The sequence below is a fragment of the Chiloscyllium plagiosum genome, unplaced genomic scaffold, assembly GCF_037043375.1.
Source record: "Chiloscyllium plagiosum isolate Xiang-an unplaced genomic scaffold, Cpla_swu_hap1 HiC_scaffold_39, whole genome shotgun sequence".
NCBI classification, from domain to species: Eukaryota; Metazoa; Chordata; class Chondrichthyes; order Orectolobiformes; family Hemiscylliidae; genus Chiloscyllium; species Chiloscyllium plagiosum.
This window is the reverse complement of record NW_028270177.1, coordinates 887,454-913,140: the sequence shown is the minus strand read 5'-3', so window position 1 is coordinate 913,140 and position 25,687 is coordinate 887,454. Positions and strand designations below refer to the sequence as shown.

Below are 25,687 nucleotides of genomic sequence, written 5' to 3'. Positions count from 1 at the left end.
TCTTGTGCTGAATTCTTCTTTGTTCAGTCTGACTGCCTTCCCCATTCTCCCAATAACCACACCCTCAATTATCAGCCCATTCACCTGTGCAGTGGCAGCGTCCCTACCTCTGAACCAGACATGGGTTCTAGAAATGTCATAACATCTTAACACGTTGACTAGAAAATATATAACCATCGTTCCCTGATAGTTATCACCCCCAACTCACCTCAATAACCACACCATTCCCCTCAATTACACCCCCACTCTCTCTCAATAATTCAATTCCAATAACCACTCAGCCCCAGATCTGTGCCACAAAAACTACTTGCCTTCAATTACACCCCCATTCTCCACCCCAAAATCTCTTACCCATCCCCTACCTCACACCCTTGCCCTCACCCCATTTCTATATCAACATGATAACACTATAACTACCAAAGTTCCTTCAAAATAGATTAAATAGATGTTCCAAAAGGTCACAAATATTCAAAGATTCATATTTTGAGCAACTTCCAAGACTTTCAGACTTCTCAAAGCAGCAGCTAATTTGTATACAGCAAAGCTCCCATAAGCAGCAAGATGACAATGACCAGTTGATGTTGGTGGTGGTGTAGGATGAATTGACAAGATAGTAATTGACACACTTTATGCCAGGGCCTTTGCAAACCCAGGATAAGTGTCGCCAGAGCTCAGATTCCTTTAAGTTCGTGAATGTCAGTATGCATCACCCTGATAATCGAGCTGAGCCAGCAGCCTACAAGTACACAATGGGTTGGAAGGGCTGAAGATGCTGGAGATGAATTTTCAATGGCATCAGGCAATTTTCAAGGAACATCTTATAGAATGTAATCAGAATATTTCCGATAATCAACGAGTTCAGAAGCAGAGGGTCACAGTCTAAGGATATGAAGTAGACCATCAGGATCATCTGGAATAGTGAAATCGACTTGAGGGCTAAATGGACTATTATTTTCTGTTTCTTTCAGAGGGGCTTTTATAAAGGAAAATTCTGACAGTTGAAGACAGCTCCAAATAATGGATTACAAAGTTAAAAATCACACAACACCAGGTTATAGTCCAACAGGTTTAATTGGAAGCATTAGCTTTCGGAACGCCGCTCCTTCATCAGGTGGTTGTGACCGGCGTCGTCATCTCCAAATAATGGGGACAGGAATAAGAAAACTCAGGAATGGACACTTTAAGGTGGAAGTTTTAGGGCCAGAAGAGGTTACATATACGATATATCTTTGGGAATTCTGCAGGCTATCAGAAATCATTGCCAGAGATACTCTGGTTACAATCAGCTCCTTCCACTTGCAACTAAAGCTGCTGGATAATATTCAGCAGAAACATCACAGACTTCTGATTTTATTTTGTATAATCTTCCTCTCATTGGTACTAATCTGATGTGATCTATAAATCTCTCAATATACGTATTTGGCTGGTGCTTGCTATTACTAACAGTGACCAGTTTGGTAAATGATGAGTATTGGTATTTAAGCACCAGAAACCAGAGCCTAATGAAATTAATGAGCACCTGCTTCAAGATGCTGCATGTGCCTCAGGCTCTCTTCACCAGCTGACCATGGCCAGTTATTTGAATAGATCTTTAAAATGCTTCACAAGTGAACTCGAGACTGTGTTTTTGTGATGTATAGAGCACACATTAAGTTTATTTCAAAAATCTTTTATTAGATTAAATGTACAAAATCTATGCAGCATGATCCCACTAACTCTTGGTTTGCACCATCCAGCCTTTGTAAAACCAGTCATATTTTATTACAAGTTGTATTCGTGCCTTAAGAATAGTATCTATAAGATACATTAGATTAAAAATTATACAATTCTTCATATAAACACCCTTTTTAAAAATGACAAAAGTACCTCTTTGTAACATAGAAAAGTTGCCCAAGTGCTACCATTTACATAAATATTTAAGGTAGACAGAGCATCTTCATGTTGACAATACAACAGATTTGGGTCTCATTTCTTTGCATAAAGATAGATTGCAATCTGCCCATTACCATATTTACAAGGATTTCAATACTTTTTCTTTTAAATTCAATCTGCATGTACCACAATACTAGTATTACATCAAAGTGTCTACTCAATTGAAATTCATTAAAAATCAGGTCACCAGAACATTCTTTTGACACCGCTGGACAATGATCAGATATTTAGCATTCTTTTTAATTGATCGGCCTATTAAAACCTGTCTGATTGTCAGACAAAACATACGACAAGGATTTTTTGTAGGTAACTATGGTTTGAATAAATATTATTTGCACATTATGTTGCTGAGTTTTACCAGTTTACATGGCTTTTCTTAATAAATTGATTAAAAAATTAAAATGCACGAAGACTTAAAAATCGGACATTTAACTGTTTAAAATGTTGACACTTCATTTAATTTTGCTTTTTTATAGATTACTTCTGTGAAATGCATCTTTCTTCTATTGCTATCTGATTACTACTGGTCATTAACAATGTCAGCATATACTGCTTGTGTCATTGCTGGAATCTTAAGCAAAGACAGGTACAAAATAGTCAATTAACATTTCCATTGTACTGTCAACACATGACACAAAACTAGAGATATGCCACAAAATCTGTTACCATTTCATCTCAATGTACCATCCAAAGTTAGATTTCAAAGTTCCATCCACAAAACTCCTTCTGATCCAGTAACAGGTAACATTAGCAATTTCAAGTATCCAACTGGAAGAATCTCCTCCCTGTACCGTTCTCCTAAATCATCAAGTGGATTGAATTTCTTACATCTTTGGTACCACTGCCGGACTGGATTGCAACTTCCACTCCATCTTGAGACAAAATCATTTTGTCTGGTGTATAATCATTTCGCCTGATATCTAAGGGAAGCATAGAAAATAAGATGGTACTTCTTATTGTGCGCTAATGCATAGCTCAAGGTAAGTGAAATGGAACCGGGGGGCGGGGGGAATCTGTACTGACGGCACAGTCTCCTGAACCGATTTGGAGCCAGTGTTCTAGTGAAAAGGATAAATAAGGTGGTCACTAGGACTTTACACTTGTGAGTCGGGGGGGGAGAGGGGAGGGAAAGGGAAGTATGATGGTAAATAGCAATGGGTTGTGTCCAGGAGGGTTTAAGTACAAGGTAGGCTATGAAAGAAGTAAAAAGGAAGAATAACTTAGGAGATATTATTAGAGATGTTGGAAATCATGAGGGTAAGAAAGCTAGCAAAAGGGCTTATTAGCTGAATGCTCATAGCAATCATAAGGTTAATGAGCTAATGGCACAAATCATCGCAAATGAAAATGATTTAGTATCCATTATGGAGACATTGGTACAGGATGGTCACAACTGGGAGTTAAATATCCAGGGATATCAGACTATTCGAAAGGGGACAGGAAGGTAAGGGAGGTAGTGTAGCTCTGATATTCAAGGATGACATCAGGGTGGTGCTGAGAGATGATACAGCTTCTATGGAGAATAAGGTTTTATCCATTTGGGTGGAAATGAAAAATTCTAAGAAGAAAAGTCGCTGATAGGCGTAGTCTATAGACCACCAAATACTATCACATTGGGGCGGGTAATAAACAAGGAAATAACTAATGCCTGTAAAAATGGTATGGCAATTATCATGGGGGATTTTAATCTACATGAAGATTGGTTGAACCAACTCTTTAGGGTAGCCTTGAGGAGGAGTTTGTTGAGTGTATCAGTGATAGTTTTCTTGAACAGTATGTAATAGAACCAATGAGGGAGCAAACTATCTGAGATCGGGTCCTGTGTAATGAGGCAGGAATAATTAATGACCTCATAGTTAGGGATTCTCTTAGAAGGAGTAATCACAGTATGGTTGAATTTAGAATACAGATGGGCAGTTTGAATATAAAATCCAATACCAGTGCCCTGTGCTTAAACAAGGGAGACTACAATAGAATGAGGGAGGACTTGGCTAAAGTAGACTGGAAATAAAGATTTTATAGTGGGACAGTTGACGAGCAGTGGAGTACTTTCAAAGCAATTTTTCAAAGTGCTCAGCAAAAGGGTATTCCAGTGAAAATGAAGGACTGTAAGAAAAGGGGGAATCTGCCATGTGTCTAAGGAAATAAGGGAGGCTATCAAATTGAAAGAGAAGGCATATAAATTGGCTAAAAACAATATTGAATTAGAAGACTGGGAAAATTTAAAGATCAACAGAAAGTCACAAAAGGAACTACAAAGAAAAGTAAAATAGAACATGAGAGAAAAAACTAGCACAGAATTTAAAGACAGACAGTAAAAGTTTCTATAAATATATAAAATGAAAATAAGTGGCTAAAGTAAATATTGGTCCTTCAGAGGACGAAGAGGGGCATTTAGTTATGGGAAAGGATGAAATGGCCGAGGCATTGACGAGGTGTTTTGTGTCAGTCTTCCCAGTGAAGAACACTAATAACATGCCAGTCATTGACAAAGAGACAAAGGTAGGTGAGGATCTGGAAACAATCGTTATTATGGAAGAGGGAGGGTTGGGCAAGCTAATGGAGCTAAGTTTAGACACATCTCCTGGCCCTGATGGAATGCATCTCAGGGTACTAAAAGAGATGGAGGGAGAAATAGCAAGTACACTGATGGTAATTTTCCAAAATTCGCTGGACTCTGGGGCAGTCCCTGCAGATTGGAAAACAGCAAATGTGATGCCACTGTTTAAATAAAAAGGAGGTAGACAAAAGATGGGGACTTATAGACCGGTTAGCTTAACCACTACATTATCAAGGAAGAAATAGCAAAGCTTTGAGAGAGAAATCATCCTGCTGGGCAGAGGCAGCATGGGTTCATGAAGGGCAGATCATGCTTAACTATCTTTAGGAATTCTATGAAGACATTATGAGCACGGTGGACAACAGGGACCCAGTAGATGTAGTGCACCTAGATTTCCAAAAAGCCTTTCACAAGATGCCACATGAGAGACTGCTGCGTTAGATAAAGGTGCATGGTATTACGGATTGGTTGACTAACAGGAAGCAAAGAGTGGGGATAAATGAGTGCTATTCTGGTTGGCAATCAGTGACTAATAGCATACCTCAGGGATTGGTTTTGGGACCGCAATTATTAACAATTCACATAGGTGATTTGGAGTTGGGGACCACATGTATAGTGTCAAAGTTTGCAGATGACACTAAGATGAGTGGCAGAGCTGTGAAACTTTGCAGAGGGACATAGATACTTTGAGTGAGTGGGCAAAGGTCTGGCAGATGAAATACAATATGAGTAAATGTGAAATCATCCATTTTGGTAGGATTAACAGTAAAAAGGATTATTACTCGAATGGTAAAACGTTGCAACATGCTGCTATGCAGAGGGACCTTGTGCATGAATCACAGAGGGTTGGTTTGTAGGTGCAACAGGTAATTAGGAAGGCAAATGGAATTTGTCCTTCAATACTAAAGGGATTCAGTTCAAAAGTAGGGAGGTTATGTTGCAGCTGTACAGGGTGCTGGTGAGGCCACACCTGGAGTACAGCATGAATTTTGGTCTTCCTTGAGAAAGGATGTACTAGCATTAGAGGGGATACAGAGGAGATTCACTAGGGTGATTTGGAGTGGAGAGTGTTGGCTTATGAGGAGAGAGAGAAAGGATTATATTCACTGGAATTTAGAAGGATGTTTCCACTGGCAGGTGAAACTAGGATAAGGGGTCATAGCCTCAAAATTAGGGGGAGCACGTTTAAGATTGAATCGAGAAGGAACTTCTTCACCCAGAGGGTTGCGAATCTATGGAATTCCTTGCCCAGTGAAGTAGTTGACACTACTTCAGTAAATGTTTTTAAAACTCAGGTAATCTTTTTTTGAATAATAAAGGAATTAAGGGTTACGCTGAGAGCATGGGTAAGTGGATTAGAGTCCACAAAAACATCAGCCATGATCTTATTGAATGGTGGGGCAGGCTCAAAGGGCCAGATGGCTTCCTCCTGCTCCTAGTTCTTATGTTCTCTCGTTCTGTCCTTTGTACAGTTGATAAGGAGTTGGCAGGTGGGGTGCCCGAGAGAGCAGGGGGTTTGCAATTCTTCACTCTGAAATGTCATAACTAGATTTGAAATGTTAACTGTCTGCCTCTCCAGAGATGCTGCCAGACCTCCCAGATCTCTCCAGCATTGCACTGTTCCAGATTTCCAGCATCTGCAATATTTTACTTTTATGCAATTGTGCAACCCATCCCTGAACAGTTTTGAGAGTTTTTCAACCAGTCAGTCAGTCAGAATGTTGCTAGCAGTGAACAGCCAAAAAAAATGCTGTATTATAACTATAGCCTTCTCAGCAACTACGTACGTAGGGCGCTGAAACATGTGTACCATTTGAGTTTAATACAGAATAAAGGATACCTTGATCAGATCATTTCTCTCTACATTGCACAAATCCATGCATAGGCCAAAGGTTCTGAAAAGTGCCAGATTCCCTCAGATCAGGTTTCTCAAAAGTTTGAACATGGTAAAGCTAGCTGCTTCATTTTGAGACAGTGTAGTAACGATCTTAGTGGTGTTTGGCACTAAAAGGATGCTGCCAGTAACCAGAGCCTGTCACAAAAACAAATAATGCGGTACCTGAATGTCAAAATTGGCATAACACTAGGTATACAGGCCAGATATGCAAAAGGCCGGTGAATGATACCAAACAGCATATCCTATTTAAAATCGGAAATAACTGCAGATGCTGTAAATCAGAAACAAAAACATGAGTTGCTGGAAAAGCTCAGTAGGTCTGGAGCATCTGTAAAGAGAATACAAAGTGATGTAGCTAGGAAAGTGTTGGTTTATATGCAAAAGATGGGGAGGTGGAGGGGGTAAGGAATAAACGATAGGTAGGGATCGAGCCCAAAGAGAGAGAACAGTTGGACAGTCAAAGGAGTCAATAACGATCTGGCTGGGAGGGTGAATAGCTGTTAATGGAGACTGTTAGTGGCTAACAATAGATAATGTGTAATGGCAGACCATGTGGTAACAAGCTAAATATCCTATTAGCTATTTGCAACAACTATGATACTGATCATATGTAACCAGTCCTTAATTGGAAAACTCTCAGACGTACACACACTTCAACTGTTTCAAATCAACAAAATAGATGAGAGCCATTCTTTGGTTCAGGTCTTAAAACAATGCCTTCACCAATCACTGTGAACCTGCCTAATTTAAAGTAAGAACAAAGTTTGGCAGTTAACTGTCAAACTTCATTAAATAGTGCATACTCCATGACAATGCCTCCACCAATTAGAAGATAGTGGGGATTGCAGATGTTGCAAAGTCAGAGTTGATAAAGTGTGGAGCTGGAAAAAACACAGCAGGCCAGGCAGCATCCGAGTGGACATTTTGGACGGGATCCTTCATAAGGACCTTGTGGAATTCGTGGAAAAGGATTCATGGAATGTCCATGACGTAGTTTCATTTGGAACAGCTTGTGATCGAGCCCACTAAGGAACAGGCATTTCCTGGTTTGGTGATGTGTATTGAGGCAGACTGGACTAGGAATGCATAGAGGGTAGTGACCATTACCTGGTTGAATTCAGCCTGTAGTTTGAGAAGAAAATTAAGTCAGATGTCATGGGATTACAATTGAGTAAAGGTAACGACAAAGACATGAGGGAGGAGCTGGTCAGAGTTGATCAGGAAGGAGGCGCAACAGAAATTCATCCCAAGGAAAGAGAAATATATCAAAAGAAAAGACAAGGAAACCAAGGCTGACAAGGGAAGTCGGGGACAGCAAAAAAGCTAAAGAAAAAGCATACAATAAATGTTAATGGCAAGTCAGAGGATTGGGAGGCCTTTAAAAACCAGTAGTGTAACTAAAAAAAGCAATAAAGGTGGAGAAGATGAAATAGGAGGGTAAGCTTGTTAGCAATGTAAAAGAAGATTAAAAAGTTTTTTGTTTAGATATATGAAAGGTAACCAAGAGCAGCAAGAATGGACAATGTATCACTGGAAAGTGAGGCTGGAGAGGTGATGAGAAAAAAGGAAATGTTGGAGGTACTGAACAGTGCTTTGCATCAGTTTTCACAGTGGAACATACCAGCAACACACTAGAACTTTGAGAGTCAGGGACAGAGGTTAGTCTAGTGGCCATCACTGAGGAGAAGGTGCTGGGAAGCTCACAGGTCTGAAGGTGGATAAATCACTCAGACCAGGTGGACTACATCCCAGAGTTTTGAAGGAGATAGCGGAAGAGATTGTGGAAGCATTGGTGACGATCTTTCAGAAATCACTGGAGTCAGGGAGGGTCCTAGAAAACTGGAAAATGGCTAATGTAGTGATCCTGATAAAGAAGGGAGAGAGGCAGATGTCAGGAAAATACAGACTGATTAGCCTGACCTTCGTCACAGTTAAGATTTGAGTGTCCACCGTTAAGGATGAGATTATGGAGTACTTGGAAGTGCATGGTAAAATAGGGCTGGGTCATCAAGGGGAGGTCATGTCTGACCAAGCCAGTTGTTGTGATCTACTTGGATTTCCAGAAGATCTTTGACAAGGTGGGGCACAGGAGGCTGCTAAATAACAGTCCATGGTATTAGGGCAGGGTGCTGCATGGGTATAGGGTTGGTTGATTGGCAGAAGGTAGAGAGTGGGGATAAAGAGGTCTTTTTCAGAATGGCAACCAGTGACTAGTGGAGTTCCTCAGGGGTCGGAGTTGGCACCACAGCTATTCAAGTTAAACAGTAATGATCTGAACAAAGGAAATGAGGGCATTGTTACCAAGTTTGCAGGTGACAAAAAGATAGGTGGAGGGACAGGTAGTGTTGAGGAAGCGAAGAGGCTGCAGCATTATTTGCATAGGCTAGGGAAGTGACAGATGGAAAACAGTGGCAAAGTGTGAGGTTATGCACTTTGCAGCAAGAATAGAGATATAGAATACTTTCTAAATGGGGAAAAGCTTTGGAAATCTGAAGCACAAAAGGATTTGGGAATCTTAGTTCAAGATTGTCTACATTTTAACATGCATGCTTAGTTGGCGATTAGGAAGACAAATGCAATGTTAACATTCATTTCAGGAGGTTTAGAATACAAGAGCAGAGATGTACTGCCGAGGCTATATAAGGCTCTGGTCAGAGTGCATTTGAAATATTGAGAGCAGTTTTGGGCTCCATATCGAAGGAACTATGTGTTGGCCTTGGAGGGGGTCCTGAGGAGGTTTACAAGAATGATCCCAGGGAAGAAAGGGCTTCTCATAGGAGGAACGGTGGAGGTCTCGGAGGTTAGAAAGTCTAGGGAAAAGATGGAATCTCACTGAAGTTGGTACAGTACTGGGATTCCTGGACATGGAGAAAGTGTTTCTATGAGAAGGAGAAACTAAGGCACAGACTCAGAGTTGAAGGGATGACCCCTTAGAACGGAGATATGGAAGAATTTCTTCAGTCAGAGGGTGGTGAATCTGCGGAACTTATTGTTGCAGAAGACTGTGGACATCAAGTCATTGAATGTCTTTAAGACAGAGATAGATAGGCTCTTGATAAATAAGATGATCAAAATGATGAGGAGAATGCAGGTGTGTTTGAGAAACATTAGTGATGATCGAACGGTGGAGCAGACTTGACAGCCTGAATGGCCAGGTTCTGCTCCTCTCTCTTACGCAGTCACCATCATCTCAGCACAAATTCGGCTCTCATGTTGGGATCAATACAATGAAGAGTGATGTTGAAAGAACTAAAACTGAGTCCTGCTGAGCAAGTTGTTGCTGTGTAAGTGTGCCACTTCATAGCACAACCATGCAATTCCCTTGTCTTTATTGATGATTGAGAACATATGGAAGGGCATGGGGGTGGAAAAAAGACACAATGAGTTGTCAAGATGGAATTCAAGTCCCACGAAGGTGGTAGAAATAATATGCTGGAAGAAAACTAATTTTCAGATTTTGAGGGAAATAACATGGAAGTAAAGTGGACTCTTTAAAAAGCCATTCTAGATATTACAGGCTGAAGGGCATGTAAGATTTCATATTTCTAAGTATGTCCACACAAGAGGTCTGTATTTGGTGTGAAGGTGCCACACCACAGACTGATGGAATGTGGCTCTGCAGCAATGAAGCAATAAAAACACTTCCTTAAACTCAGTTCTTCAAGAAGTCACACAAGGTGTCAAAAAAAAATCATTTTCCACCAATTTGTTCAGATCCAACAACTTCTAGTCAGACCAGCACTGAGCTCTTTAACAGATGTGCAATCTTTTCTTTGTTTGCACCTAGTCTCCAAAGTTTAAATCTTTTGTATGGTTGATAAATTAGATTCAATTACTAATTCTAGAGAAACTGTTTTCACCCATGGAACGGTCAGATTGTGAAGCTTGCCACCACGTGTAGTAAACAACTTCATGGCATTGGTTCTTTGTATTTTAACTTCCATTTGGGAAATAGTCACAAGTGTGATATTTGGGATACCAACTGTAAAAGGGCAAGTTTAAATAGGAGGAGGATATTTTCTATTTGAACACATAGAGATATGTATAGAAACTGATGTAATTAGTAGGGTTAGGAACTGTACACTTGTAATGCTTCACTTTGGAATAAATCTGAACTGAAAAAAGATTGAATTCTGGCCTTGAATGTTAATATGAGGTATGGGGATGGATCATATGAATGGCCTAGTTGCACCCATGGAATATATTCTTGTGCACTTATCAGTTTCTCCAGAGTAACCTGATGATAATGAATAGGAACCCCAGATTATGCAGAGGGCAGTGGGACTGCAGTGAATGCTGATAAAGATTGCCAAATGTCTTGTTCCGACATAAACCTTAAGCCAAGAAATCTGTGTTGGCCTACACTATCACAGTTGGAGGATTTGAGCTATTGGGAGAGGCTGAATAGACTGGGGCTGTTTTCCCTGGAGCGTCGGAGGCTGAGGGTTGACCTTATCGAGGTTTATAAAATCATGACGGACATGGATAGAGTAAACAGACAGGTCTTTTCCCTGACGTGGGTGAATCCAGAACTACAGAATATAGGTTCAGGGTAAGAGGGAAAAGATATAAAATAGACCTAATAGGTAACTTTTTCACGCAGAGGGTGGTGCGTGTATGGAATGAGCCGCCGGAGGAAGTGGAGGAGGATGCTACAATTACAACATTTAAAAAGCATCTGGGCTAGGTACCAGAATAGGAAGGGTTCAGAGGGATATGGGCCTATTGCTGGCAAATGGGACTAGATTAGGTTAGGATATCTGGTCGGCCTGGATGAGTTGGACCAAAGGATCTGTTTCCCTGCTGTACATCTCTATGATTCTATGAGTAACTACTTTAATCATTCTTTTGTTTCTGGTATTTACCCAATCTCCCACACAGACCAGCATTGAACAGTTCTGGATACCACATCATTTTGCAAGCATAGACTAGTCTTGGAGGACTCTTGTGGTGCAGTGGTAATGTCCTTACCTCTGAACCAAGAAACCCAGGTTCAAGTCCCATCTGCTCCAGAGGTGTGTAATAACATCTCTGAACAGATTAAAAAATATCCTCAGTGCTTGGGAGCCTCCTGTGAAGCGCTTCTGTGATGTTTCCTCCGGCATTTGTAGTGGTTTGAATCTGCCGCTTCCGGTTGTCAGTTCCAGCTGTCCGCTGCAGTGGCCGGTATATTGGGTCCACGTCGATGTGCTTATTGATTGAATCTGTGGATGAGTGCCATGCCTCTAGGAATTCCCTGGCTGTTCTCTGTTTGGCTTGTCCTATAATTGTAGTGTTGTCCCAGTCGAATTCATATTGCTTGTCATCTGCGTGTGGGGCTACTAAGGATAGCTGGTCGTGTCGTTTCGTTGGTGTTCATGGATGCGGATCGTTAGCTGTCTTCCTGTTTGTCCTATGTAGTGTTTTGTGCAAAACACTACATTTAATCAATCAATCAAGCAATTCAATCAATAAGCACATCGACTTGGACCCAATATACCGACCACTGCAGCGGACAGCTGGAACTGACAACCGGAAACGGCAGATTCAAACCACTATAAATGCCGGAGGAAACATCACAGAAGCGCTTCACAGGAGGCTCCCAAGCACTGAGGATGTCACCTAGACAGGGGACGAAACGTCTGCAACACAAATTCCCAGCTCGGCGAACAGAACCACAGCGACGAGCACCCGAGCTACAAATCTTCTCACAAACTTTAAAAAATATCTATACTGTCCCCAGAAGGAACGCAGTACAGTTTAACAGAATGACAGCTTGACTTCAAGAAATAAATTCTGAGAATAGATTACACAAACTAAATTTCTTAAGATACTAGGGGTAACAGGTAGAATAAAAAGCGAAACTATTTCTGCTGGTTGGGGAATCTAGGATTCTGGGTCACAGTCTACAAATGGTGGCCAGAACTTTCAGAAGTGAAATCTGAAAATACCTCGAATAAAGTATGTTTGGGGAAAAAAAAAAGACTAATGGCAAAGCCCAACTGAGATGGATACCTTTAGACAACTAAAATCCAACAAAGGGGTTAGGTCACAGATCAGCAACAATCTAATTAAACAGAACAGACTTGAAGCCAAATGGCTTCCTCCTGTCTGTTTTTTTTGTTGAGTTACTTAAACCCCAGGTGAGTTAAGCTCTACGTAAAAGTCTACACAACAGACTAGAAGTTTGCGAGAGAATCTAATAGACAGAGCTCCTGCTCCTTCTCCTTCCCGTTGATGCTGCTGGAAATTTGAGTTTGTTGCACATGATCAAATGACCCATTACTACCAGGGCCCATTCACCCACTGGGTGAAGTATCATGTCACGAAGTAACTGCCTAGCACAAGTCATGGAAGGCAGGGGGGAAAGAAACCGGGGAAGAGAGGGTGGAGGCAGGGGAAAGGGGAGGATGGTGGGGGTGAAGGGGAGAAAAGGGGAAGGGGTACAGATCAGAAAAATCTTACCAGGAAGTTTGAGCCTTCCACAGCACGAATTACAACGATGTTTTGTTCTAAAGTTTTTAACTGCATCTTCTCCCAAATTTGCAGGTCCAAATACCATGTCATGTGACCTGAAAACAAAATAATAAATGCGACTACATTGGCCACCCTGGTGATTTTCTCACAATGTATACAGACAACTGGATGTTTGAAGCCTGTCTGCAGAATCAAGGAAAGTCAGCTACATTTCATGATACAGCCTTCTCTGAGTGGCAAAATATTCAATGACTATTAAATCAGTCAGTAATGAACACACTGAAAGTGGTTTCCCTTCTAACTATCAATTGTGATAAAACACAAGCAGTACCTCAAGTGGATAAAGCCATAAACCAGATCTTGTAATAGACAGTCTATCTGCAACCATTTTAGTCAGGTCACACTAGAAAAGTTTAAAACAAAATGGGGGCTGGGGGGTTGCAATTTTGTTCTCTGTACAATAAGAGTGGCATGTTGAGGCAATAGCATGTGGCAAAATTCATGAAAACATTGCTTTGTTTCAGCAAATGCGAACATAAAGCAACTTTCATTAGAACAATTAAATTGAGGAATTCGATTTGCATTTAAAATTATGAAGGCAAAGGACAGGAGAACAGTAACAGAGTACAGAGAGACATCAGGGGTGGTCATCCCCACCTTTTGATAGTCACACCAGACCCAGATAAGGGTCACACGTTAACAATCATAAGCAGAAGTTAACATTGGATCTAGTAATGTTTCAGTAAGTGATGTGGAATGGACTAGGCCTTAGGAGGCGCTAACTGCTTCCATGCAGAGTATGCTACTTTGGGAGAAGGACTAGGTTTCCTTTACGCAGGCATGAGGGCGGCAAACAAAAGCATCTCATCAAATTTATTCATTAAAAATGGGAAGCTCTTGATAGTAGGAAGTTAAATACAGTGAATGTCCAAGCAGACTTGGGAATTCAGGCGCATACATTTTTAAAATGCCATGACAGGTGCAGAAAATAATCAAAAAAGCTAATGGAACGCGGACATTTGTCTCTAGATGTCTGAGTATGAGCATGCAGATGTTACCCTGCAGTTATACAAAAGCCTGGTTAGTCCCCACTTGGAGTACTGAGTGTGGATCAGGGCACCACACCTTAGGAGGTATGTATTGACCTTGGGAGGGAATACAATGTAGGTTTACAAGAATAATACCAGGACTTACGGAGTTAAAAAAACAGGAATAGAAGGAAGTTATTCAGCCCCTCAAGCCTGTTCTGTCATTCAATGATATCACAGCTGATCTGTGGCCTAATTCTATATACCTGCCTCGGGGCCCTTATCGCTTCAGAATGTGCTTAGCAAACGATCCAACATCCACTTTGTGGAAGAGAGCTCCAAAAATCTAGAAGTGCTTCCTAAAATCTCTCCTGAATGGTCTGGCCCTAGTTCTCAGACTGTGCCCATCACTTCTAGAATCTCTAATCAGAGGAAATAATTTTATCTTTATCTACGCTCTCTCTTCCCATTAATATCTTGAAGATTTTAATCAAAACACATTTAAATGTTCTAACTTCTAGAGAAAACCGGCCTAATTTATATAATCTTCTCTCATAACTTAACCCCTGAAGTCCAGGTATCATTTGTGTAAACCGATGCTGTACTCCCTCCCAGGGCCAATACATCCTTCCGAAGGCAGGGTGCCCACAGCTGCTCACAGTATTCCAAATGGGACCTAACCAAAGTTTTGTATAAATGCAGCACAACTTGTGTGTGTTAAATTCAGACATTCAGAGATAAAAGTAAGCATTCCATTAGCTTCCTTGATTATTTTCTGCAATTGTGGCATTTTAAAGAGCTATGCAGCTGAACCCCCAAGTCTCCATGGATATTCACTACATTTAACTTGTTTATCTTGCTTGATAGTATGAAAAGCACAGGAGAACAAGGAGTGGTGAAATCAACAGAGGACTTACCCATTGGCAGATCACCTCTGCAGCACACAGGAATAAGGAACTTGTATTTTGCAACACCTTTCACAACCTCAGAGCAACTCAGTGTTTCATAGCCAGTGAAATATTAGTAGAATGTAGTCATTGGAATGTATGAAAACGAGAAATCAAGTTTGCAGAACAGGGTCTCAAATAGGAGCAATGAGCTAAATTATCTGTTTACGGATGTTGGTTCAGAGGAAACCACTGGATAAAACAGAAATCTCCCTTGTGTTTTTCAAAAACAGGATCTTTCACATATGAAAGGGCAGATTGCACCATGGATTAATTGTTCAGTTGAAAGCCTGTACCCTTTGATGCTGTAGAACATAGTACTGCACTGAACTGTTAGCCTAATTGGTATGCTTGAGGAGTGAATTACACAACATTCTGTCTGTGGCAAATATTACTGACGTGTGGCAATCTCCACCTGTGGGGTAAACTTTCCAGTGATTAAGAAGCTTAGATTTAAGTTTAAATGCAAGGCATTTAGGACAGACACTAGCAGGAACCTTTTTTACATGCACAGAGTATTGGAATACATTACCAAAAGGAGTTAGTGAAAGAATCAGAGACCACGTCAATTTAGAAAAAAAGATTTGACTGGGGCTTGAAGGAAATGAAGGGATTGTGGGAGGACAGTCAAGACAGACTGTTGCACATGAGGAAATGAAATACCTCATTAGTTGGGCTGAACAGTCTCTTCTCTATTGTCACTTTAAGCTTTTATAAATTGTCTCAACTTAGAAACATATACTATGGATCTTCACAGGATTGTGGAAAAAGGTATTGTGAAACCAACAATAGCTGCAGAAACTCAGTCTGGCAGCATCTGTGAAGATAGAAACAGAGTTAATGTTTCGAGTTTAGTATAATTCTTCTTCAGAGTTAACACAAAACAAGATTAAGAGAAGAGACCAAATACCCAATCAAACAATTGGCTTTAGGAAGACAGACTTAAGGAAGGAAATTCCAGTGTGCAATTGCTGCCAATTTGGAAGAACTGGGCATGGTGGGGGCAGACGAAATGTTGGGAATGCACAAGAAGTGAGAGTCAGAAGAGAAATAGGTAAGTCGTAAAAATCTGCAGGAGGATAGAGAGACAGGGAGAAGGACTCTAAGAGTGTTTTAAGTGCAAGGATAAGAACATTTGTTTGGGGCAGCAGGGATCAAATGCTGGTCAGCTTTAACTAGGTGATGCAGAATAAATGGACAGGATTGTATATGAACTAGAGTTCTTCAAGCTTGGTACTATTTAAGTAAACAATTGCACTCTCTCCAAAACTTGGATTTCCTTTCTAAAGCTCAGAATTGGACACAGGATTCTATCTAATTCTAACCAGGTTTTCAGTTGTGTCGACAACATTTCATCTAGTTTGCTGTGAAGGAAGAGGGAAAGGTTCCTATCAATACTGAGAGAGCCAATGGTATTGATACAGACCTACATTAAAAAAAATGATGGAAATGGGCTTCACTGGCTGGGCCAGTATTTATTGCCCATCCCTAGATGCACTTGAGAAAGTGTTGACCTGCCTTCCTGAAATACAATAGGCCATTTGGTGTAGTTACACCCACAATAACATAAGGGAAGGAATTCCAAACTTTTGACTCAGTGGCACTGAAGAATGAACAGAAATATATTTCCAAGTTAAAATGGTGACTAAGTACTGCACCCTATACGAGATCCATCTTATAGTCTTTAGGGAAGGGAGGTCACATTTGAAGTATACTTACTGTTTCTCCTCCGACTTTATTACTGAAGGATCGGTCAAATTTTCCCCAACACCTACAAGAAAATGTACAAAACGATGAATACCCTTATCTCTTTTACAATACAAAGTGTCTGGATTTTGTCATCAGACTTTTCCCCAAGCAGCTGTTATCTCGAACTACTGTAACCTGCCTATTTACCCACTTGTTAAATTTACAAAATATTTGAGCAAAACAAATCACGTTTTTGAAACTAGCACTTCAGGTTTTATGTTGTTCAATGGAAGAGGAGAGAAAAAGGCTCTTCCATTCAAGTATTGGTTGTTTCAGAGATCCAAACATCTGGACAGGATCCAAGCAAGTTTCACTGACCAGCTGTTGATCTGTTTTTTTCTCTATTTGATCAATAACTCTAGAGAGGAGCATTGTCCTAATTCCATTTAATGTTTGTTTAACTATGCATGCAAGCAATTTAGTGTAAACGTTCAATAGTTGCAATGTACCATTCTTTCTGGCAAAGACTTTAATTTTGCTCTAAAGTCAAATATGCAGCCATGAGGTTAACCAATTACACACCAAAAGAGCACATCTCGCTACATATTGACACAAGACTGCCTCACTTTAACACAGAGGTCACATGCATTCACCTTGCAGGTCCAGAACCAATAGTTCACCTCTAGTGTACTCATAGGTCCAGTGACTAAAGGCAAGCATGGTCTCCTCCAGCATGTTGTTTGGACGGATCTCATCTCCGCTGTTATGATTGAATTTCCGGAATTCTCCAGTCATACACTCCTCAACTGCAAACCATTGGCTTGCTGAGTGACAGTACAGAAGGAACACTTCCAGGAATCTGAGGATAAAGCAGACAATCACGAATTATTTTGGGAATTCAGGTTGGACACATCTCTCTTCAGATTCAGCTGCAGTTTATTAAAATATCACACTGCAGCCAGACAGGTTCGCCCGACAACACCAACTGATTCAGAGTGCACAAAGCCTTGGCACTAAACATCATGTTACCTTCAGTTGAAGTAGGATTCCAGTTTGAGTGACAGAACAGAGGACACATATCACTCAAATCCCATTTTAATGTCATTTTAAAAAAAAAATCTTATTTTTGTATGACCATTATAAATTCCTACATCCACAATGATTATCGAAGCTGCCTGTGTAAACCTTTGCATTTTAACTACAAGATGTCTTCATTTAACTTGTCCTCTTTTAGCACTTTCCCTTTGCAAAGTTACTGCAACCTGAAATCTTACTGAATGTCATGAGACTTATTTTAAAATCGTTTACTGATCCTGACCCAAATGGCACCATTATGACACATACTCTCCCACTTGTGACCCCTCCCTGTGCTTCACCACTGTCTACTGTTCTCCACCAGGGAGCACACACCCCTTCTTCCCCACAAAGTGATAGGCTGCCCAGTGAAGCCCCCACTCATTTGCAATGGAGGGTATGCAATGTGAGAAAATAATTTTTTTCATGTAGAAAATAATTAGGATCTGGAATGCATTTTTGTAAGTTTATTGGAGCTGGGTTCAAAGAGTATTCAAGAATGAATTGGATAATTATGTAAACAGAAGTAATATTTAGTATAATGGAAAAAGGACAGAAGAATGACACTAAGTCAATGTTCATTCTGAGAGGTGGTGCAGGAACAAATGGGCCAAATGGCCTACCTCTACACAGTAACAATTCTGTGAAATTTCAATTGAAACAAATTCATAAATGGTACACAGAAATGCAAAGATTTTAGAAAGTGATCAATTATTTCTCCTCACCTTGGAGAATATGGAATGGTCTTTGGTTTCATTTGATTGAAGGCAAAAGCAAGCTTCTGTGCAGCTCTTTGCTGCTGGATCTCCTGTGAACAAGAGACCAGAAAAATAAATTCAAAAACACAGCTTCTGTCAGACACAGAAATATATTGCAGCTTCCACTCAATCAGCAATTGTTTGAGTTAGCATTTTGCATTTAGGGCCTGATGTATTAATACCCAATTTCTTAACCAGAGAAATTTTCAGTAACTGATGATTCTAACAAGAAAAAAATCCCATGTGAAAACAAAAAGAAGTTACCTTCTAATTTACCTCAAGTGGATCATTTTTAGTTATTAAGCAGTGCTTTTGCAATGCTACAACTCCTATTCCAATAAATGTCTTAAGTCCAGCCACTGCTGAAAATGAGGCTGAGTAGTGACTATACACACTTACTGCGCAAGTGAGAGTTTTTTTCAGCAATTCCTGTTTTTGTTTAACATTCTAGTAAATCTTCCCTTCACTCTCTCTAAAGCAATTATATCATTCCTGTAATATGGTGATCAGAACTGCGCACAATATTTCAATTGTGGCCTTGCTAGCTCTATTTCAAATAATGCCATAGAATCCTGTGCTCAAAAAATAAACTGGGCTCCATTTTAATGACAAATCAAAAGACAGTCTAGAATTCCCTCTATATTGCACTGAAATGCCAGCCTCAAAAGTTTCTGGAGTGAAGCTCTCTGATGTGACAGAGCTCCTTCAAAGCTCTCATTGACAGCAGCCTCAAATCTCACCAATAAATCTCACCATTTGCAGATATCACCCTTAGTTGCTGTTGCAAACTGCATACATTTTACAATATTCTAACATTTCAGAACTATCCAAAGCAACAGTGTCTTGGCAACTCCTCAGGCTGCCTGACAGCGATTACACCAGTGTTTTAAAGCATCCTAGTGTTCAATATTCCATAAATGTGTTTGCTTGGATACTTTGAGTTCAGCGATGTCCTAGTAATTTTGTTTAAATCATTCTCTACTAGTTTTTCACAAGTGAAATTTGGAAAGGTTCCAAGCGCTATTATTCTTTATCAACATTCAAACTACTTTATTAATTGCTCTGTAATTATTTGTATACATTGACATTTACTATGTACAGAATTGCACTGACCAATAGAAAAAATTAACTTCTTAGTCCAAATCCATAAGTACCTCTTTTACATTAACACTCACCCAATAAGCAACAGATCTTTAATACTAGACTCATCGATAAACTACCTTCAAACAATCAATAACTGAGGCCATGGACATCCTAGATCTTGCAGGACAAATGTACAACAACATTTAGGGTGTGCTGCCTGGCTGGATCACACTTTCCAAGAACAACTCCAGGATCATTTGGTGCCTTTCTTCCAACATTTTCAAACAAACTGAAATCTACAACCATTCCACAAATAAAAAATTGCAATTATAAAATAGAGAAAAATATCATTTTAATTGATACAGCAGGGTCAGCGTTTTTTTCTGTAAATTGACAAACGTCAGATTGTAGTATACTTTGAGTTCAGCACAGTCCTAGTAATTTTGTTTACATAATTCTAGACTAATTTTTCACCAGTAGAATATTTACAAGTAGTACAAATTTATAAGGCAAAATTAGCAACACTGTTACAAAACAATTCCTGAAGCATTAATGAATATTTCAGCATAAAATAAATTTACCTTCAAACACAGATGTAACACAGTATCTTCCTTGTAGATTCTTTTCCATGTATTCACAACTTCAGGAAGAAAAGACTTCACAATATACAGTTGACCTGGTTTCAGAATATCGAACTCTGCCCACGTGCATTCCACTTTTAAAGCTCGCCTCAATCCCCCTCCCATTTCTTCTTTACTTAAGAACTCAATCTTGGCACATCGTCCTTGTTGGGACCAGGATGACATGCTATTGTTCAAACTGATTGGTGAGCTCTCCTCCAGCCTATATATAGTCACAGGTTCACCTTCAATACAAAAGAAATGTGAAGTGTGAGGAAGTTTAGATCAGATCCATAATAGAACAGCGAAGCAGCAGGCAGCAACTTCCTTTGTCCGTTGTATCTCTCAAATACATTATGTGATCATTAGTTGCCTGAATGATCTACATTTGCTCCTCTGAACTGCAAGAAAACACACTTCAAAGAAAAAACTCCATCACATCAGTGCTACAGTGTTGAAATCAAGAATTTGCAGTGTCTGACTAAAACACATATTCCTCAGTATCCAAAAATCTGAATTTTGCATTTTGCTTCCAACACTGGCATGTAAACTCAAACATGATCCGTACTGTCTTTCCCCTATTCTTTTCACCTCTATGATTTAACACCATAACAAACAGGAGCAGGGCACTACCACATGGCCCACAATCCTGTCCTGCCATTCAAAAGCACCATTGTTGACACTGTCAACATTACTTTGTTGCCTGACTGTCATAACCCTTTGAGACTTTAGTGGTCCAAAAATCCCACTCTAGGAAACTGAAGATGAGATTAAGTTTAATGCATGGCTAGGAATCTGGTGCAGGAGGCAGACCTTTTAGATTCTTAGAACACATAACTCTGACTTGCCACAAATCTGGCTATCAAGACAGCTTCTTTGCAAGCGAACAAAGCAGAAACCAATATTACTGCAGCAAGTTACAGATAGTTCTGGGATAATGCACGTTTTGGCAGCATAACTTGGCTATAATGTTGCAGAAAAATTAGGGAACAGTATTTTGGAGAATGCTTATCTCCATTGGCAACAGCATGATTCCAATGGAGATCGATTCGCGCGTTTGCTCTGCACATGCGCCAGTGTCCGCACATGTGCGATGTCAGCGCTAAACTCTCCCTGCCATTCTATGCATGCGCCAATGTCAGCTGCCAACAGAGCAGTTGTCTGCAATAGGTACTGTGCAGAGAGCAGCTTTCTTACATTTTTAAAACAAAAGTACTGTGTTAAATTTACTTTTGTTTTGTTAATAAATATGATTTCAACCTTCATTCAGTCTGTGCAATACTTTGCATTTGACTTTTGGGTGATTTTTGAGCGATCATGAGTGATATTTTTTGCTGGTCTGCCCCAACCCCACTTTTCCCTTTGGTCTCATTATTTCTGTCAAGCAATTTTCTATTCAGCGAGGTTTCGCTGGAACACAATGATAATGTACAGGACAACTACCTGTAATCAGCACAATGGGACAGGATTCAAACTATCTTGTCACGGTGTTAAGCAACAAGATGTAGGGCTAAAATGTAGAAATAAGGTGTACACTAATAATCATAATAGTGTGGCAGGGGGCAGAACAGGTGAGAAGACAGAGGAGGAGTCAGATACCAAGGCCAGCAAGGCGAAGAGGAAGAGCAGATGGAGAGGTTACAGAGTACTGCAGGACTGGTGGTCTGAGGTGTGCTTGTTTTAATGTGGGAGTATGACAAGTAAGGTGGCTGATTCCAGAATTTGGATTAATGTATATAACTATGGTGTTGTAGCTCTTTCAGAGACTTGGTTGAAAGGAGGACATGGCAGCTCAACATTCCAGGATTCAGATGTTTCATGTATGATGGCGGAGGCTGGAAAACAGGTCAAAGAGTTACGTTACTGATTAGGGAAATGATCACAGCTGTACTGAGGGAGGATACTTGGACACTGGGCTCAGTGAGGCCATATGGGTAGAGCTCAGGAATAGGAACGGTGCAATCACTTTGATGGGATTGCACTACAAGCCTCCCAATAGCCTGCAGATGATAGAGGAACAGGAGTGTGGACAGTCTATGTATAAAAAAAGGTTATTGTGGTGGATGGTATAATTTCCCATATATTGACAGGGGCTTGACAGGGAATGGATTTAATACTTAGTTGGAGTCTTTTTTCCCCAGGGTAGAAATGTCAATTACTGGGGGACATACATTTGAGGTAAGAGGGGGTAAAAGTTTAAAAAGGAGATGAGAGAGGAAAGTTGTTTTTTTTCCACACACAGGGTGGTAAGTGCCTGGAATGCACTGCCAAAGAAGGTGGTGGAGACAGATAGAAAAGCAACATTTAAGGATTTGGAGGAGTCAGTGTTGGACTGGGTGAATAAAGTTAAAAACCACATCAACCTCCTGAAGAAACAGCAGCGCTTTGAAAGCTAGTGCCTCCAAATAAACCTGCTGGACTATAACCTGGAGTTGTGTGAATTTTAACGTTTAAGGAAGCACCTTGATAGACACATGAATACACAGGGAATAAACAGAAAAGCATGGGTAGAGGCAAAAGGTTTTTAGTTTAGAAAAGCATTACATGTCAGCACAGTCTTGGTGGGCTGAAGGGCCTGTTCCTGTATGGTACTGTTCTAACTACAGAATTTGGCAGAGATGGAGGAGCAGATTCACAAAAAATAACTGAGGGGTGAAGGAATGATACTTTAGAAAGTCCTTCTGACTCCTTTTCTTCTGACAGGAGAACGTTTTAGCCATGAATTAATGTGCTTGAAGCTTTGTTGCCACTATTTTTCCTACTTCTCCCTAACAAGGTTGATAGCTCCACTTTCCCCACATTATATTAGATTTGTTGCCTATATGTCCACTCACCTCTGCAATTTGTAGACCAGGGTCCTCCTTACACTGTACTTTCCTCTTTAGTTTCATATTATCAGCAAACGTGAATAATGTCAAACTCTCCAACCCCAAATCTAGCTCATCAATACAGATTATAAACCATTTGTAAATAGCTGAGGCCCAAGCACTAATTCCTGGGACACTCCACCAATAATGACTTGCAGCCTGAAAATTAGCTAGTTACTCATCCTCCTGCATTTTCATTAAATGATCCTCACATATTGCATCATGAGTCTCATGCATCAAGGCTTCACTTGTTAAAACTTGCCCACGTTTCCTTATTTCTATGAAGTGAACTTAAGTTTTAAGATATCAATGATTAGATTAGATTAGATTAGATTACATTACATTACAGTGTGGAAACAGGCCCTTTGGCCCAACAAGTCCACACCGACCCGCCGAAGCGCAACCCACCCATACCCCTACATTTACTCCTTACCTAACACTACGGGCAATTTAGCATGGCCAATTCACCTGACCTGCACATCTTTGGACTGTGGGAGGAAACCGGAGCACCTGGAGGAAACCCACACAGACACGGGGAGAACGTGCAAACTCCACATAGTCAGTCGCGGGAATTGAACCCGGGTCTCAGGCGCTGTGAGGCAGCAGTGCTAACCACTGTGCCACCGTGCCGCCCAAGGATAAGGATAAATCAGGACCTTGTAGGAAGCTACTAAATTGGGGGAGGGCAAATTACATCAATATTAGGCAGGGGTTAGGGAGTGTTAATTGGGAGCTGCAATTATTGGGCAAGTCCACATGTGGCATGGGCAAGTTGTTTAAAGATCTACTGATCAGAGTTCAGGACTGGCATGTTCCAGTAAGAAGAAAAGACAAGGATGGAAAGGTAAGGGACTCTTGAATAACAAGGGATATTATGAATTCAGTTAAAGGGAAAAAGAAGCACATGTAAGGTTTAGGATGTCAAAAACTGGACAGGGCCTGTGAAGAATATAAAGAAAGCTTGAAAGAACTCAAGCAGGAAATTAGGAGAGCAAGAAGGAGCCATGAAATGATCTTGGCAAGTAGGGTGAAAGAGAATCCCAAGGCATTCTGTACATGCATTAAAAACAAGAGGATAACTAGGGAGAAGGTAGGACTACTCAAGGATAAAGGAGAGAACTTGTGCTTGAGATCCTAAATGAGTACTTTCTGTCAGTATTTACCCAGGAGAAGGACGATTGAGAGATTTGTGTGGATCGTGCTAATATGCTTGGACATTTTGAGATCAAGAAAGAAGTGGTGTTGGGTCTCTTGAAGAGCATTCAGGTGGATAAGGCCCCAAGGCTCAACGGTCTCCCTCAGGTTTTAGATTAGATTCTCTCCAGTGTGGAAACAGGCCATTTGGCCCAACAAGTCCACACCGACCCTCTGAAGATAATCCACCCAGATCCATCTCCTGTGACTAATGCACCCAATACTATGGGCAATTCAGCATGCCCAATTCACCTGACCTGCACAGGTTTGTGACTGTGGGAGGAAACCGGAGCACCTGGAGGAAAGCCACGCAGACACGGGGAGAATGTGCAAGCTCCACATAGTCACCTGAAATAGAATCAAACCCGGCTCCCTGGCTCTGTGAGGCAGCAGTACTAACCACTGAGCCACCGTGCCACACCTAACATTTATATCTAACTTTCACATTTCTCTAAAGTTAAAATGTTCCAACTTGACAACATCACAACTATTAGCAAATTGCAATTGCTAGGGCAACAGAGGAGACCTGAGAGCCAATCTGTGACATCACCCTCTAAAACATCAATGGCTCGTAGTTCTCTCAGAATGAAATCCTTCACTGGCAGCATCAATCAATCATGTAATGCCTCTTTTCCAATTTAGCCAAGGCCTCTTTGTCCTTATTGACAGAGGCAAGAGGGGATTGCTAGGACCTTCTCAAAGATCTTTGTATCCTCAGTAGTCACTGGAGGGGTCCCGGAGAATTGGTGATCAACTAATGTTCCTCTATTCAAGAAAGAAAATAGGAATAACCCAGGAAACTACAGACTAGTGAGTCTTACATCGGTGGTTGGGAAGCTACTAGAGACAATTCTAAAGAATAGGATTTACGCACATTAGGAAAAACATGGCCTAATCAGGGACAATCAGCATGGCTTTGTGCAGGGTAGGTCACGTCTTTCTGACTTGATTGAATTTTTTGAGGTGACAAAGGTGATTGATTAGCAAAAAGCAGTTGTCTACTTGGACTTTCGTAAGGCTTTCAACAAGGTCCCTCATGGTAGGTTCATCCAGAAGATTAAGATACATAGGATCATGGTGACTTGGCTGCATGGATTCAGAATTGGCTTGCCTAGAGGAGATAGAGGGTAGTGGCGGAAGGGTGTTTTTCAGGCTGGAGGTCTGTGACTAGTGGTGTTCTGCAGGGATCCATACTGGGACCTCTTTTTTTTGTGATATATGAAAGAAAATGTAGATGGGTGGGTTAGTAAGTTTGCAGACGATACAAAGATCGGTGGAGTTGGGAATAGTATAGGAGGTTATCAAAGGGTACAGTAGGATATAGATCAGTTGCTGAAATGGGTGGAGAGATGACAGATAGAGTTTAATCTGTGTGAATTGCTGCACTTTGGGGAATCAAATGTTAAGGAAACAGTATACAGTTAATTGCAGGACTCTGAACAGCATTGATGTATAGAGGGATCTTGTGGTTCAAATCCATAGCTCTCTGACAGTGGCCATGCAGGTAGATAGGCTGGTAAAGATGATATATATGGCATGTGTGCCTTTACTGAATTGTGTACAAGAGTCAGAATAATATGTT

General features: G+C 40.7%; 1 protein-coding gene across 3 annotated transcripts in view; it reads right to left on the bottom strand.

The window, feature by feature from the left end:
• Positions 1 to 1,653: 1,653 nt before the first annotated feature.
• trpm7 (transient receptor potential cation channel, subfamily M, member 7) overlaps positions 1,654 to 25,687 on the bottom strand; it is a 199,448-nt gene continuing 175,414 nt past the window's right edge. For all 3 annotated transcript variants that reach the window (XM_087981216.1, XM_087981215.1, XM_087981217.1), the window contains 6 exons: positions 20,006 to 20,289; positions 18,309 to 18,391; positions 17,163 to 17,368; positions 16,540 to 16,591; positions 12,834 to 12,940; positions 1,654 to 2,852 (listed from right to left, as the gene is read on the bottom strand). In XM_087981216.1, the coding sequence (XP_087837342.1) occupies positions 2,731 to 2,852; positions 12,834 to 12,940; positions 16,540 to 16,591; positions 17,163 to 17,368; positions 18,309 to 18,391; positions 20,006 to 20,289 (854 nt within the window). In that variant the 3' untranslated portion in view covers positions 1,654 to 2,730. The remainder of the gene's footprint in view (positions 2,853 to 12,833; positions 12,941 to 16,539; positions 16,592 to 17,162; positions 17,369 to 18,308; positions 18,392 to 20,005; positions 20,290 to 25,687) is intronic.